The sequence below is a fragment of the Antechinus flavipes genome, chromosome 2, assembly GCF_016432865.1.
Source record: "Antechinus flavipes isolate AdamAnt ecotype Samford, QLD, Australia chromosome 2, AdamAnt_v2, whole genome shotgun sequence".
NCBI classification, from domain to species: domain Eukaryota; kingdom Metazoa; phylum Chordata; class Mammalia; order Dasyuromorphia; family Dasyuridae; genus Antechinus; species Antechinus flavipes.
Genome location: NC_067399.1, coordinates 448,564,847 through 448,581,547, shown reverse-complemented (window position 1 = coordinate 448,581,547; position 16,701 = coordinate 448,564,847). Strand labels below are relative to the sequence as shown.

The 16,701-nt window shown below is 36.6% G+C and overlaps 2 protein-coding genes across 4 annotated transcripts in view; both read right to left on the bottom strand.

Moving 5' to 3' along the window:
• The window catches only part of MANBAL (mannosidase beta like), a 66,494-nt gene extending 50,260 nt beyond the window's left edge, over positions 1-16,234 (bottom strand). Inside the window, exons 1-3 of one of the 3 annotated variants that reach the window (XM_051979334.1) lie at positions 16,147-16,232; positions 11,518-11,715; positions 4,359-5,716 (exon numbers count right to left, since the gene is read on the bottom strand). In XM_051979334.1, the coding sequence (XP_051835294.1) occupies positions 5,609-5,716; positions 11,518-11,667 (258 nt within the window). In that variant the 5' untranslated portion in view covers positions 11,668-11,715; positions 16,147-16,232 and the 3' untranslated portion in view covers positions 4,359-5,608. The other 2 variants (XM_051979332.1, XM_051979333.1) reach the window with 2 other exon arrangements.
• Positions 1-16,701, bottom strand: part of RPN2 (ribophorin II) — a 178,600-nt gene that overhangs the window by 51,688 nt on the left and 110,211 nt on the right. The gene's annotated exons all lie outside the window — the stretch shown is intronic.

Here is a 16,701-nt window from a genome sequence, read left to right as displayed (position 1 = left end):
TCTGTTTCGGTTTTGCTGTGACATCAACAATTCTACCCATACACCTTTTTCTTTTATCTCTTTGGGGTACAAACCTAGAGTGGTATTGCTGGGTCAAAGGGTATGCACATTTTTATAGTCATTTGGGTTAAGTTCCAAATTGTTCTCCAAAATTCATAGGTTCATTCACACAAACCCAACAGTGTATTACGGTCCCAATTTTCCCACATCCCTTCTAGCCTTTGTCATTTCTCTTTTCTGTCTTCTTAGCCAATCTCATGAGTATGGAGATAATACTTCTTTTGTTTCAATTTGCATTTTAGTACTTTTTAATTTTTTTTTTTTACTATTGATAGTTTTGATTTCTTCTTCTGAAAACTGTTCATAGCCTTTGACCACTTATTAATTGGGGAATGGCTTTCATTTTTAAAGGAATATTGTTCTTTAGTGACATTTAACTCATATATAACAACTTTAAAATACAGTGGTCAACAACAACAATCAGTGAATCAAAAAGTGAGAGATGTTAGAATCAAAGTTATATGGGAAGAATACATAATCATAAGCACTAAACTTGGGTATTATGTGTCCATATTATGTGGCTTTGGGTAAGGTACAACCTTCCTGAATTTGTTCACTGATAATAAAATAAGCAGCATAACACAATGAGCAAGTCTAGAAAGACTGAGTCAGAAAGAGCAAGTTTTCTGTTCCACTATTGAAATATGCCAGCTGTCAGTGAGCAAACATTTATTAAGCACTTACTCTGAGCCAGGAACTGTGCTAAATAAGCACTGAGGATACAAAAAAGGGTAAAAGTCTCTCTTCTCAAGCAGCTGAGTCTAATGGAAAGGCATACAAACTTTAATATACTAACCGACTATATACAGGATAAAATGGAAATAATCAACAGAGGAAAGGCACTGGAATTCAATGATAGGAAAAGGCTTCTTATAGAAGGTGCTATTTTAGCTGAGATTTAGAGGAAGCCAAGAAAGCCAAGAAATAAAAATGAGGGATAGCATTTCAAGCATGCAGAATAGCTAATGAAAATGCCCAGAGTTGGGAAATGGAGTGTCTTGTGAGAAACAATAAAGAAGCCAATATTATAGGAAAGCAGAGCAAGTGGGGAGAGGGGTCTAGGGAGTAAGAAGGTGGGGGCAAGTTATGAAGGGTATTAGGTAGCAGAGAAAGGATTTTATATTTGATCCTGAAGATGACAGAGAGCTACTGGAGTTTATCAGCAGAAAAGCTGAGATAGTCAGACCTACTATAGGAAGGTCATTTTAGGAATGACCCTATGCAAGTCACTTAACCTATGATAATCTGCTGGTAGAGGGAATTTCTCTTCCTGACCAAAATACTATCTGCTACTCTACCAGGTGTTTGATGTGTTATATAAATGTAAAATATTGTCATACTGCATTTCGAGAATTGTAAATCTCTGCACAAATTTCAATAAATATTTACTAAGCACTAATTGGGCACAAAGCCCCAGAATAGGTATTGGAGATGCAAATGAATTTTTTTTTTCCTCAGGCAAGAGTTTACTTCAGTGGAAATCCCTTTGTGCTTAAATGGGAAAAAAATGTAGAGGTCATGGAGATTCAATTAATGCTCTCCTCCTCCTCTGAATTTCCATGGTGTTGTCTACACCACTCATCTGATAGCTCAAAAGGCCCTTCCTCACAGATTCTTCCAAGGTCTTTTGTCCTTATGGGTCTATAAGCTCATATATTAATTAAATTTTACATATTTCCCAGTGATCTGTCTAAAAATTAAATGACTGTACTACTTTGTACTTTGACCTCATGTATATGTCCAATTTTGGCATTTGAAGCACATCACAATATGGCTTCAATACTGATTTCACAAACTTCAAAGCTTTCACCAATCTCGTAATGATCTATTAGATTCAAACAAACTTGGTCTAGTTGTTCCATGAACAAGAAGTTCCATTTCTTACTTTTATACCTTTGTGTAAGCTGTTCCCTATGCCTAGAATTGCCCCCCTTCCCTTCCTCCAACTCTTAGAATTTCAAGGCAGCAGTGGCTTAGTGGAGCGTGCTAGGCCTGGAGTCAAGAAGACCTGAATTTCAAATCTAGTCTTAGACACTTATTAGCTGTGATTTTGTACAAGTTATTTAATCTTTGTCTGCCTATATTTTCAACTGTAAAATTAGTTTAACAGCAATCACAGGACATTATGAGAATCAAATGAGCTATGTTAAAGTACTAAACAAAGCACCGGATATAGCAAGTGCTTAATAAATGCTCATTCCTTCCCCCCTCAGAACTTTTACTTCCATTCTAGGCTTTAGTTCAGGGATCACATTCAACATGAGACATTTCCTCCCAACTTTGTATTTTTTTCCCTTTGTATTTGCTTATTTGTGTATTTCTTCCTCTTTGGGAGAGGTAAACTCCCCAAGAACAGGGACTTTTCATTTTGCCTTATACCACCAGTGTATAGCAAAGTGTACAAAGATATAGCAGAAACTTAAATGCTTAATTGAAATCAACAAGTTAAAGTATTTTCCTTCAAATAAAAGTTCTGGGAGGAACCAGACAATCAGAGGAAGAGGCTAGAGGGATAGAATGTACTTCCAGTGAGAAGTCCAGGGATAAAGTCAAAGATGTGGTAGAGCTAGCTCAAAAGAGCTTGCTTTTGAAAACAGATTGTTGAATTTTCACTGTAAGCATTTATACTTTGAAAATCAGCATTTGCTGAAGCCACAAATTAGGGTTTGATTTCTTGATTGTTGTGTTGGTTGTCTAGATTTAAGAAAGTAATGGAGAAAATGTTAATAATGCAGATAAAACTTAAGGATGCCATATGTATATTGTTAAAATATTTACCAACAACTCAGTGAGTTGAATGAATTTCCAGGTTCAAGAGGTTTCTTTAGCACAGTTAAGTCAAGAATCAAGAATGGAAACTAGGGAGGAATGAAGACATGGCAGGCCTGGAGAGTCTCCTTAAAATGAAGGTTCTTTATAACTACATTGTAAATTGTTTTTAGATGAGGGATCACATCTTACTCCACAGTGGCAAGTAAAAAGCCTTATACATAGTCTATCTGGCTTTATAGTCAATCTATGACTATAAACAGAGGCAGTAACCATAGCAATAGATAAGAGGACTGGCTTTGGAGTCCACATTCCAAATCCTACCAGGGAAGCCTAAGATTCTTTACTGCTGAAGAGCTGCCAATCGGCACTGGCAAAAAGAATTTTTTTACAATGAGATCACAGGTCCACAGCAAAAAGCAAAAACAAAACACTCCCGAAAAGTTCTGATCCAACAGCTTCATTATGGAGTGAAGATGCTCATGGACTCTCACAGTCTCTCAGCACGACATAAGCTCAGATTTAAAAGGCCCAGTGACACATGAATCACTCTAAATCAGAAGCTGATTACTAGGTTAGTCATCAAATTTTTTTTGACCATGAAACCAAAGATATCATCTACAGTATGGTACTGAGCACCCCAGTACTGAAATAAGAAGTTCACTATCCTATGTAGCTATGTTATAGAAGTCAGAGACCCAAATTTATCTGGCCTACATGACATAATTAATGGCTTTAAACTTTCATTACCTTATCAAAGCCAGTTTTAGAATTCAAGTTCTGTTTTTCTCATGGAAGAAAAACCTATGCAAGTCATAAATCCATTGGAAAATCTAATACAGATATGGCTCTGTAACTTCCTTTTTTCCAATGACTAAGAGCCATCCCAATGAGCTGTGAACCCCTTCTGCTTTCTCAATCTGGGACTTCTCTCTGCCACACCAGCTTCCTTTTCCCATTGGTGAATTCCTTCCATTTTAATATGGCACCCAGGATTGCCATGCTTCCTTCTCTTCTGTACTTCTCTTTGCAGATCCTCCTCAATTTCCAGCTTTTATATTGTCTTCTCCCATTAGAATGCAAGCTCCTGGAGGGCAGAGTCTTTTTGCTTTGTGTCTCTTAATTGGCACTTAATATATGCTTGTTACCTGTCAACTGTCCTTGAGACTATTCCCAGTATCTTTCTAATTATGTGACTTATCAAAACAGCCAAATCTACCTCTACTGAATCTCTGAGACATTAAGACTGTAATGACACCCTGCCTTATACATCAACTGTATTCTAATATTCTTCTTAGAACACATCATCCCTCCTTTTACTTATATAATGAGGACTTAAGCTTCACACTGGATGAAGAGTTGGAAGGAACCTCAGTCCAGACCTGCTGAAAGTCACTGGGAGTGTAACCAGTGCCAGGTTTCTGGTCCTTGGGCTCCAGATCCAATCTCCACTGTACCATGGTCACCACTCTGCCTCCTCCCTCCCTTGGCTCCCACAACTCCCACACACCAGCGGACAACATAAAAGGTTTGTCATGCACTGTGGTTTATTAATCTTCTTTCATGGTCATCCCAATCTTTTCTCCTTAAACTGGGGCTAAATGTTTTGTTAGGAGCGGGAAAGGTTCAAAGGACGCTCTAAAAACAGGTCAAGGAGAGAGCAGTGGGGAACCAAATGTACACATATTATAGAGGTTGAAACCATGGCCAATTTCTACATGGAAAACATATATTCATTTAGTGAAATCCTTTCTGAAGTTTTTTCCATCTCCTGAGAAGACGACACAGGATATAATGAAAAAATGCTTCAATAAAAAAAGGAAAAAGATGATTAAAATTTTGGGGGTAGAATATGAAAACCATTTTCACCACAAGATAAGGCTGCCTATTCTTTGGGCAACCTCTCAAGATTCAACTACCTTAGCCTCTCTAATTACTAAGACTGTAGCTGACATCATTCTGACAAAGAAAGGCCTTAACACTTTTTAAAAGTGAAGACAAAAGCTGATTGGGAACTGGGAAGACTTGTTCAGATTAGGCTGCACATCCTGGATTGTAGTGTACATACATGTAATATTAAAAATTATTTAAAATTATGAAACACTAAAAAGTAACTGTTATTTTAACATGATTTTTAAACTAAATATCCCAATATATATGGCCTTTGCTTATATAATGTGCACTTGATTCTGTGTCATTTTTCCTAAAGTCAAATGTCACCACAATGGCATAACCCACATTTTCCTTTCCGAAGGGGTTATGCTTCAGGAACCAAAACTGATTGAAGAGAGAGCTTTTGGGAAGGTGATCTGGCCACCTAAGGCCTAGGAAATGCTTATGTTCATATGGTCCTCTGTCTTTAAAAGGCACCCATGCTCCACTAGAGCCAACTCAATTCCCTAGTATCTGAAGGACAGAGAAGAAGTTTTAGAGAGGTGGATTTCAGCTCAAGTTAAGGAAAAATTTCCTAACAATTAGGGAGCTATCCAGAAGTGGAATGGATTGCCTCAGGAGGTAGTAGGTCCCCATCACTGGAAATCTTCAAACAGAGGCAACATGATCACTCATGAAGGAGGCTATAGAAAGGATTCTTATTCAGAGAGAGACTGTTTTAAATGACCCCTGAGGTCTCTTCCAAGTGAGATTCTGAAGGGAAGATGATGTCACACAAATGTTTTTATGAAGATCTGTTTTTTCTGCAATGGTTTCTCTTCATGAGTACTTGATTCTGAAGAAAGCAGAGTAGGCCACACATATGCCCCGTTTGGCAGATTCTATTCTATCTCTTCTTCTTGGTTTCCTTCTTGGATTTTTTGCTTTGGGAAGGCGCAGCCCCCTTTGGCTTCTTGGTCACCTCAAACTTTCTTGGCTCAAAATGTCCCCCTTCCTTCAATGGAGAGAAGAGAAAGAAATAGGATTTTACTCATCAATTAAGTTTTGAATTTGTGTTGTTAAGCCAATCTAGGAGAGACTAACTTGAAGCAGAAGGTATGCAGAACTCAAGCTGATTAGAAGGGGGGAAGACTTGTCCAGAATCAAACAGAATGGTTTCCAGAAATTGTGTAGTAAATTTGTGTATAGTCAGAAGCTGGCTGTCACTGCATCAAGTGTTTTTGCTTAACTGTTTTTGTTCAATCTGGAAAAGGAAAGGGAGAACTTTTCCAAGAAATAATTAGGATACAAAGACAAATGGCATAAAAATTATTCCTTTTAAAAATGTAAAAATCTAACAATAGAAGTTCCCAATCTACAAATCTGAAATATTTGTAGCTTTTACTTATCTGACTCTGCTATCCCAATATCTTACTATTCCTTCCTTTTGACCTCTCTCTCTTATCCCTCAACCTACAGAAATCTCCATGTGCCTAAAGAAACCTTTATGAGATGTATAACTGACATACTGCTTGCCTTCTCAATGTGTAGGGCAAGGGCTGAAGAAGAAAAGAATTTGGAACTCAAAATGTAAAAAAAATGAATGTTGAAAATAATCATAATTAAAAAAAAAATGTTTCCTTTGTGACTAACCCTCAGAGCTAGAAAAAAACCTTAAAAGTCACCAAGTTCAATCCTCTAATTTTTAGAATAAGAAAACTAGAGTCTTTACAGGGGAAGTGATTTACCTAAGGTAGCAAGATCAAGACTAGAATTCAGGTATCCTTATATCTAGTTTATTGTTCTTTCCACTACATTTATGCTGCTTCTTTACCGTCCCACCAACCATGTCTAATACCATGTCTAGGTATTAGAGAATGGCTAAATATATTATGGCATGTGACAGTGATGGAATAGTATTGTTTTATGGGAAAAAATAAGCAAGAAAAGCCTGGAAAGTCCTCCAAGAACTCAAGCAAAGTTAAACATACTGTGTACAAAGTAACAGCAATGTTATGGGATGATCAGCTGTGAATGACTTTACTATTTTCAGCAATAGTGATCCACGACTACTCAGGACTCATGATAAAAAATGCTATCCATACTGAGAAAAAACTGATTGTATCAGAATATAGATTGATGCATACTCTTTTATTTTTCTTGAGGGTTTTTTGGGGGAGAGGAGAAAATCTGTTTTTTTTTCACAATATGACTTTTATGGAATTGTTTTGCATAATTTGCATGTGTCTTCTTAAAGTGATGGGGTGGGGAAGGAAGGGAGAGAATCTGAGATTTAAGGTTTTAAAAACAAATGTAAAAAAAATGTAACTGGAAAAATAAAAATATTAAATTTTTTTTAATTAAAAAAAAGAAACTATGCCTTTGTAACCTATCGAAACTAATTTATAGCTCAAAAATATGCTGATTTACTCTTAAAATGATGTAATTTATGCAGGAAGAACCCACAGAAATGTGCCAGCATTCTCATGGGAAGGAAGCAGCATGTTCTATTATTCATAGGAGAGAGCTTGCTACCTTAGGTAAACCACTGCTGCCTTCTAATGTTCAAAATGGGATGACTGAAGAAAGCTAAGAGGTTTTTCATGGCCAAAGAGAATTGTCTGGAATTCCATTCAGATTAAGAAACAAGTATTTCCGTTTTCATGATCATGGGACAGCAATTCTTGTCATCTCATAAATCAAAATATCTTGTTCCTAGGTTCTCTAACAGTTTAGAGAATACATGTGCAAAATGCAAACAAGGTACAAACATGTGTCTCTGTGCATATAAACATGTTTACACATCTGGACTAAAAAGGAGCCTAAGTGTCTTCATTCCAATTCTAATAGTCTATTTAAATCAGGTATGTTATCTACTTCCAAATTCTATTTGCTCTCAATTTATGCTTGAATCTTTAAAAATCACTAGTCATAAGGAACAATTCTAAATCTCCTATATAATTTACCAAAGATCTTTGTTCCTAGAAACATTATTATAACCTCTGTGGTGTCCCATTTTGTGGGTCCTTTATCCTGAAGAACTTGCTTGAATAATAGCTATTTCTATATAGATATTACACCAAAAAGAGCCATTCTTCCCATGAATTTTAGTGAATTTTTACTACAATGGAAGAGAATACAGCAACAACAAACTGTCAATTCAGAAGTTCCTAACCTGAAGTTCACAAATTCAAAAGGGGCCTGTGAATAGATTTTTAGGGGGGCCATAAACTTGGAAAAATTTTTATATTTATTTTCACTATTTTCTAACTGAAATTTAGAATTGTCTTCAATTATTTAAAAATATTATTTGAAAGTGCAAATTGAATGGATGCCAATGAGTTGGCGAATGGCTGAATAAGTTATGGTATATGAAGGTAATAGAATATTATTGTTCTATAAGAAATTACAAATAAGCTGATTTCAGAAACACCTTACATGAACTGATGCTAAGTGAAGTCAGTAGAACCAAGAGAACATTGTACACAGCAACAAGATTGTATAATGATCAATTGTAATGAACTTGGCTCTTTTTAACAATGAGGTGATTCAAGGCAGTTTCAATGGACTTCTGATAGAGAGCCATTTGCATCCAGAAAGAGCTATAGAAACAGAGTATGAATTATAGTATTTTCACTTTTCTTTTTTTAGCTGTTGTTTGTTTTTCTTTCTTTCTCATGTTTTTTTTTAATCTTTTGATTTTTCTTGTGCAACATAATGAATATGGAAATTTGTTTAGAAGAACAGCACATGTATAACCTATAGTAGATTGCTTGCTGTCTAGGGAAGGGAGCAGTAGGGAGAAAGGGAGAAAAATCTGGGACACAAGGTCTTTGCATGTATTTGGAAAAATAAAATTCTACTAATTTAGAAAAATAAATAAATATAAAATGTCTGCCAATCAGGACTGCCTTGAAAAAAGTGTATCACCCTGAGAAGGGATCCACAGACTTCCTCAGTCTGCCAGAGAGTCCAGATCCAAAATATATTAAGAACTCCTATGCTAGTTGCTGTGAGGAATACAAAAACATAAAAAACACAATGCCCCTACACCTCAAGAAACTTGGATATACAAAAATTAAATAATAATACGAGACCTCAGTAGAAGAACTATGAAAACTAGAGTATATAATACTGTACAAACCATAACTGCTACAGAATTGAGAGAAAAAAAAGAGATCATCATACTTAGGTTGAGGTGATCAGAAAAGCTCAATATAAGAATCTGAGTGATCTTGAAGGATAGAAACCAGAGCTATCTCCAACTTTCTCTACCATTTATTCCTTTTTTTAAAAGTATTTTATTTTCAGTTTCAAATTCTCTTCTTCCTTTCTCTTCCCATTAAGAAAAACAAAACCTGTTACAAATGTATAGTTGAGCAAAATTAATTGCTACATTAGCTATGTCCATTTGCATGCGTGCATGCATGTGTGCATAAATGTATGCTTCAGCCTTCACACCACATCAATACCCTCTCTATAAGTTTCATCATGAGTCCTCTGGATCTATGGTTGGTTCCATTGCAGTTAACAGTTTCTAAGTCTCTTAAAAGTTGTTTTTCTTTATGGGTAATGTTGTTATTTCTAGCATGTATTCGTAACCCCTTCTTCCCCCATCTCCTGCAACTAAAATTCTGCCTTCTACTCTCTTCACTTAAAGCTACACTCTTAAATAGCCTTTTTTTCTGAGTCTTCATTCATGCTTCAGGTTTGGTTGGATTTTTGAATCTTCAGACTGAAATCTATGATTTTGTGTTTCTTAGAAGATTAGACAAAAAAATACTGGGAATCAGTGACTGGGGGGAAATAATTCAAAATAAGTATACTAGTTTTTAAAGCTTATAAGTGCTTTGAATAACTTAAGTATGATAAAGAACAAAATCAGAATAAAATGTTTCCATGTTTCATCTCACATAAAATGAAATCCCTAAACCTTTTGGCTTAATGAAGAAGTAAAATTATTTTTTAACAAGTTAAACTGGTTTGAAATTTCATTTAACTTTACCTGCTGTATTTTGTGGGAAGATAGTTCTTATTCTGATACACTGATCAATTCTCAACAACTTTCCTCCTATACATATGTAGTATCTTACCATAAAAAAAAAATTTAAACAACACCCTAAGAGACTGATTACAGTAACAACTTTTATTTGGATTTCACTTCTATAAAACTGGGGTTTTTTTCACCCCGAAAAAGGGAGAAACAGGGACTAAGAAAAATGTATGTGTCTAAGAGTACCAAAGTGCTACAAAAAATCTGGTCTATAAAGACAGGCCACAGGCAAGGGGAAAGATGACATAACTGGGCTTCTAGGGGAAAAAATTTGTTTTATAGAAATGCTTATATTCTAAAATTTGAAGAAGTCCAGAAATTCAGCACCGCAAGGGATTTCAATGACTATTTAGTCCAACTTATATGTGGAAAAAAAAGTTTATTCTATAACTTAAATAAGAAGTGGTCATCCAGAAGTGGTCTATCCATCTACAACATCCAATGAGAAGAAATCCACCATATTCTGAGGCAGCCTATTTCATGTTTGAATAATCAGAATTGTTAAGAAATGTGTCTTAATCTAGAACCCAAATCTCCTCCGTCTTCCGCACAATACTCTTAGTTTTGATTCCTGGGGCCAAGCAGAATAAGCCATACCCTTCTTTCAAATGAGGTTTTCCCTTCCCAGGCTATCCCTCCTTTCTTCAACTGATCCTCATATACAGCATACGCACACTGGTTGCCTCTCTCCCAGACAAGCACCACTTTATCAATGTCCTTAAAATGTGGTCTCCAGAACCCAATAGCATACCTGAGGTGTGGTCTGATCTTCTCTAATGGCTGCTTGTTTTTAGATGCCATCTCCTTCAATGTAGTTCAAGACTATGTTAGCTTTTTTAACTGCTATATCACACTGTTGACTCATACTAAACTTGGAATCCACAAAAGCCCCCAGATATTTTGCAAAATATTATTTTAGATTTGGCCAAATGGTGTAGCTTGCAAAAATCTTTTTGTATCGTGACATCCAGGAGTATCTCTCCCAGCCTGTCATTAATTAACCCTTTCTTAACTTCACTCTCTTTCCCTTAGTTACCCAGTTCATCAGCAAGCTAAACACCACAGATTCCATTTCTCCACCTATCAAACAAGAATATTAATCACCTTGCTCTCTTGAGGTTCTCATGAGAATTTAATCCACTCTAATACAGCATGATGGCAGTGTATCTTGCATGGATTAGACACTTGGTAAATGTTTATTGAATGAATTATTTTTAACATACAATAATTCATAGAATTTGTGAGCTGAGAACAAAGCAGACCTGATGTCCTAAGAATACCTACAATTTGATTTTGGGAAAAAGGGAGGTCCCCAGGAACAGATCTGCTTCATTCTCAAATATATTGTGGATATTATGGGGAAATGAAAAATTATACCAACAATCTCTTCAGTTTCTACAATGCTTTCCATAAAGTGTTTTCCTTAGTCATGATCCTAAAGAAAGTACTTCATAAATGTTATCTTTTATTTTACAAATATGAAAAAGCTTCATAGTGATGAAGTAACCTGCCATAGGGACTGTTAGCATGACTAGTAAGTGGTGGAAGTGGGACTTTGGCCATTTTCCACTACTACAACATGCTTTTTTATAACAATGAACATAGTAACAAACTAGAAAATTCACAAACTATTCATATTCGTGGTCAATACTTATATTGTTCTATAATTGGCATTTGAAAGATATGCTAAATATATAAAGCCTACTATTCCTGCCCTTAAGAAATTAATACTTCCCCCTCCCCCCCCAAATAAAATTACTTACCCCTTCATGAGACTTCGAAATGGGGAAGATTATGGCCAAAACACAGATAAGCTGGAAGATAGCTCCCAAAAACAGTCCATAACGAAGAAGGTTCTCCAGGAAAGTAGGCTCTGGGACCTCAGGGGGAGAGAAGTTCATTTCAGCAGCCATGCTCAAGTAGTTCTGGGTCTCCTTTTATATCACTCAAGAAGTTAAATTCTAAATTAAAGCAAAATAAGTTTCAACAATGTCATTTTCTTCTAAGAGGAATAAAATGATACCACCTCCTAAGGCATTTAGATAGCAAATGAATGCACCTGTGCAAGCCTCACAATGGGAAAATCACTGTACTTTTTCCTTAAGCCTGAAAACTTTGCAAGTATTTTTTTTACAATATACAGCATATGACTTGAAAGTGTCAAAATAGATTAAAAAAAAAAAAAAAACCTGGCACGCCATTCATTCTTTCAATAATTATTTATTAAGTGTTTATTTTATGCAAAGCACTGAATAAGTTCTAGGAGAGAAACAATGATAAGATGTAGTCCTGCTTTTATGGAACTTAACCTAGATGAGAGGAATAAGATACCTATATAAATGTTAAATACTATCTGATAGAGTAATTATACCAAAGACATCACAGATGTTTCAGGTATTAAAGTAGGATTATATGATAACAGGTATTATAAAAGGCTAATTGACAGAAATTTAATTCTTCCTCATTTCCTATACACAATCAGTTATAAAAATAGCCAAACTTATATAACTGTGTAACATAATGTGGTGCCACTGAGAGAAATAAGGAAGACAAAAAGAGGAATTAGTTTTGGGGAATAAGATAGCTAGATGCAGTTTTAGACACACTGAATTGAGGAAATACCAAGATATTGCAGGAAAGATGTCCATGAGATAGTTGGAAATGAATATCTGGAACCCTGGATGAACTGAAACTAAAAATACAGCATATTCTTATTGTAGTTTTAAACTATTTAAGCCATAAATAAAAGCTTAAAACAATAAGCTCTAAGACTTTTGGGACACCTTGTATAGACTGGGAGTCATCTATAGAGGGCCTAATTACGGTAACAATAAAACTATTTGAGCCTTTATTCAAATCAACTCTGTGAGGTAACCCTGCAAATATCACTATCCCCACTTTTGGATGAGATGAATGAGACTCAGAGTTTAGTGAATTGTCCAAGGTCGTAAAGTAGAAAGTAATCAAAATTCACATACAAACATAGTTCTCTTCTGACTTCACTGGGCCTGGTACTCTTTCCACTTCTCAAGAGCAGCAATCTCACAAGATAATTGAAGATATGGAGAGAATATGGCTTAAAACAGCCCCAATTTATGGGGCTGAAAAGAGGAATCAGTGAAGGAATCAAAACTTCAAGATTTCATAGCTGGAAGGGACTCAAAAGACATCTAGTTCAACTTAATTATAAAAATAAATTTCCTATGTGATTAATAGCTAGACATTTATGTAGCAATTTAAAGTTTGCAAGGCATTTTATATAAGTTAACTCATTTGATTCTCACAACAACCCTGAAAGGTAAGAGCTATTATTATCCCCATTGTACAGGTGAAAAAATTGAGTCAGACAGAGATTAAATAACTTGCCCAGAATTGCACTGCTAGTATTTGATGGGGGAATTTGGACTTGAGTTGCCCTATGCCCAAGTTTAGTATTTTATCCACTGTACTAACTGCCTTGATAAATTATATTCTCAATAAATGGTTATCCAATCTTCACTTGAAGAATTTTTGTACCTATATGGTAGTCCATTTCACTTTTAGATGGCTCTAATTATTATCAACTTCTTTGCAATTCCCACTCATTATTCCTAATTATACTCAGTAAAGCTAAACAGAAAGAATCTATCCTTGTGCTACATAATATTTCAAAGACATGAAAACAATTATCATGGCCCCCTCAAGTCTTCTCTCCTTCAGAATATTTAATGGCAGGATGCAGAAGTCTATCAACACCTTTATTCTATAGAAAATACAATATTGTGGGACAGCTAGGTGATGCAGTGAATAGAGTACCAGCCCTGAAGTCAGGAGAACTTGAATTCAAATCTGATCTCAGATACCTAACACCTCTGTTAAGCTGTGTGACCCTGGGCAAGTCACTTAACCCAATTGGGAAGGAAGAAGAAGGAGGAAGGAACGACAACATTCCATGCAATGACACCATATTAACTTTTTTATCTACCATGACACACTTGATTCATTTTTAATTTCAGGACATTAAAATCTTCATATCTCTTTCACAAAATGGTCTCTAAGAGACAATGCCCTTACTGGCTTAGGGATTATGCAATAAAGCTAAATGAGCTGTCATATTCTAGATCCAATTACTAACTTACTAAATTGCATGATCTTGGATAATTCATTTTGCCTTGAGTCTGTTCTTTTATGTATAAAATGGAGATAATAACACATTCTATTCCCATGTCAGGATTAACTCTGAGAAGAAGTGCTTTGAAAATGGAGGGCCTGTATCAAATTAGTTAAAATTTTTTGCCTCAAAAATTTTTTTTCTTCTTTCTTGAAAGACTTATCAAACTTTTAATATGGCTTATACAGAGAAATCAATTTAATATAAGAACAAGTTTTTTAAGAAAGATTTTTTTTTTGGAGAATAGAATAATTCATGATTTGGGAAGTAATGCACTCATACAATAAATTTTAAGTGATGACTATTCAAATTCATCACTTTAGAAGCTAAACAATTAATCCAATAAAGTCAAAATATGTCTGTAACTCTTTTTAGAATCTGTGGCACTCTTCTGAACATTTTCAGTAGATCTTCTTTAAAAGTTGGCTGCCACAAAAAGAATATGATGAATGTTAGAGGGGATGTGGGAAAACTGAACAGTAATACTTTGATGAAGCATCCGTTCTGGAGAGCAATTTGAAACTAGGTGTGCTATCAAACTGCACACCCTTTGATCCAGTAGTGTCTCCACTGGGTCTGCATCCAAAGAGATCACAACAGGGAAAAGGACCCATGTGCAAAAACGTTTGTAGCAGCCCTTTTTGTAGTGGCAAGGAATTGGAAACTAAGTAGATGCCCATCAGTTGGGGAATAGCTGAGTAAGTCTATTATATAAATATAATGGGATATTATTGTTCTATAAGAAATGATCAGCAGGCTAATTTCAGAAAATCCTAGAAAGACTTACATGAACTGATGCTAGGTGAAGTGAGCAGAACACTGTACACAGCAATAAAATTATGTGATGAGCAAATGTGATGGACTTGGCTCTTTTCAACAATGAGGTGACTGAGGTCAATTCCTATAGCCTTGTGATGGACAGCACCATCCACATCCAGAAAGAAAACTATGGAGACTGATCGTGAATCAAAGCACAGTATTTTCTTTTTTGTTGTTGTTATAGTTTTTTTTTCTTTGTTTTTTTTTCCCCCTTTTGAAGTGATTTTTCTTACACAACATAAGGAATATGGAAATATGTGTAGAAGAATTGCACAAGTTTAACCTATAGTGGATTAAATTGCTGTCATGGGGAGGGGGAGAAAAAAGCAGAAAAATTACATATACAAGATTTTGAAAGGGTGAATGCTGAAAACTATCTTTACATGTATCTGGAAAATAAAATACGATTAAAATAAAATTTTAAAAAAGAAGTTGGCTGCCACAACTTTGGGGCAAAAGTCACTTAAAACAAAAACATGATAGTACTCAAAATGGACTTTAGAAACTTAGAACTGGAAGGCACTCTGAAAGAAAGAACATGGAGACACATAGAATCAGAAAACTGGAGTTCTAGACTTGATTCTTCCACTCACAAGCCTCATGACAGGCCAAGCGGCTAGGTGACAGTGGATAACAGCACTGGATCGGTAGACTAAAAGATCTAAGTTTAAATTCAGCATCAGCCAATTCCTAGCTATGTCATCTTGGACAAGTCCCTTAACCTCTGTCTGCCTCAGATTCCTCTCATCTGTAAGACGGGAATAATAAGAACATCTACATCCCACGGATGAGGATAAAATGAGGTAAAAATTGTGAAGTGTTTTGCAAAATAGAAAGCCCTATAAATGCTACCTAGTCATTCTTTTTATTAACACGTCCTTTATCCTCTCTGCATCTCAGTTTCCTCCTCTGTAAGATGAGAGGTTGGACGAGATAGCCTTCAACTCTAATATCGGACGTGAAACTCGGAACACGGCACCCACGATCCGAGGGCGCGAAGGACTCGGAGATCATAGTTCAAGATCAGATCATTCATCGCCACCTCCTCTTAGCGGAGTGTTAAACTGAGGCTTTAAATTATTCACTAGAAAATAGATCTCGAGGGCAAAGAAAAAGTCCAAGAGTCCCAAAGGAAACAAACCCAGGGCTGGCTGGTTCCTTTGGGAGAACAGTGACCAAGGAGAGTGGGGGGCGTGTCCGGCTTCTTTCCTGTTGATTTGGCGCAGCCCAGGCCTGTGTTCCCCTCCCAACATTCCCAAACCCTACGGAGGCCGAAACCGCCCCGAATAGACATCTCCCGCTCCGGCCTCACCCTGAGGCGACAGCGCACATTCTCAGCGCCCCCGCTTATCCCGGAGGCCCCGGCTCTCTCACCCCGCAGCCCCCAGCTCCGAGGCCCAAGGCAGGGCGATGGATAACTCACCCAACCAAAGCCACGATCCCGCAGCCGAACCTCCCTCCGGAAGTGAGAAGTAGCTCCGCCTCCCTCGCTGCGCACGGACAGGAAGTTACGCAATCTTTAGCAACCACGTATTCGGCTCCTGGCGAGACTCGCTCTCCTGGGAGTTTGAGAGGGCGAGGGGGAGATGGGGAGGTCCTCGGGCTTTTGTTCTAAGGATCACTGGATCCTACACGCAGATCTAGGAATGGACCCAGAGGCCGGTCAGTCCAGCAGCCCCGTTTTACAGATGAGGAAACTGAGTCTCAGGACGGTGACATACCCATAGTCACTGGTGTAATTAAACAGAGCTAGGATTTTCCATGTTTATTTTATTTGGTTTTTTATTGATGAGGTTGATGAGAATTTGTGAAGGGAAACCTCACTTCTTGAGTAACCCTGGGCTATTCATATAACCGCTCTACACTCAGTTTCTTCAGCTTTGAAAATTAAATTTTAAAGATGGGCCCTAGGAGCCTTCCTTCACCGAACACACAATCTAGGGGCTTAGAATAAGAGGAATTGACAATTATAGAACGC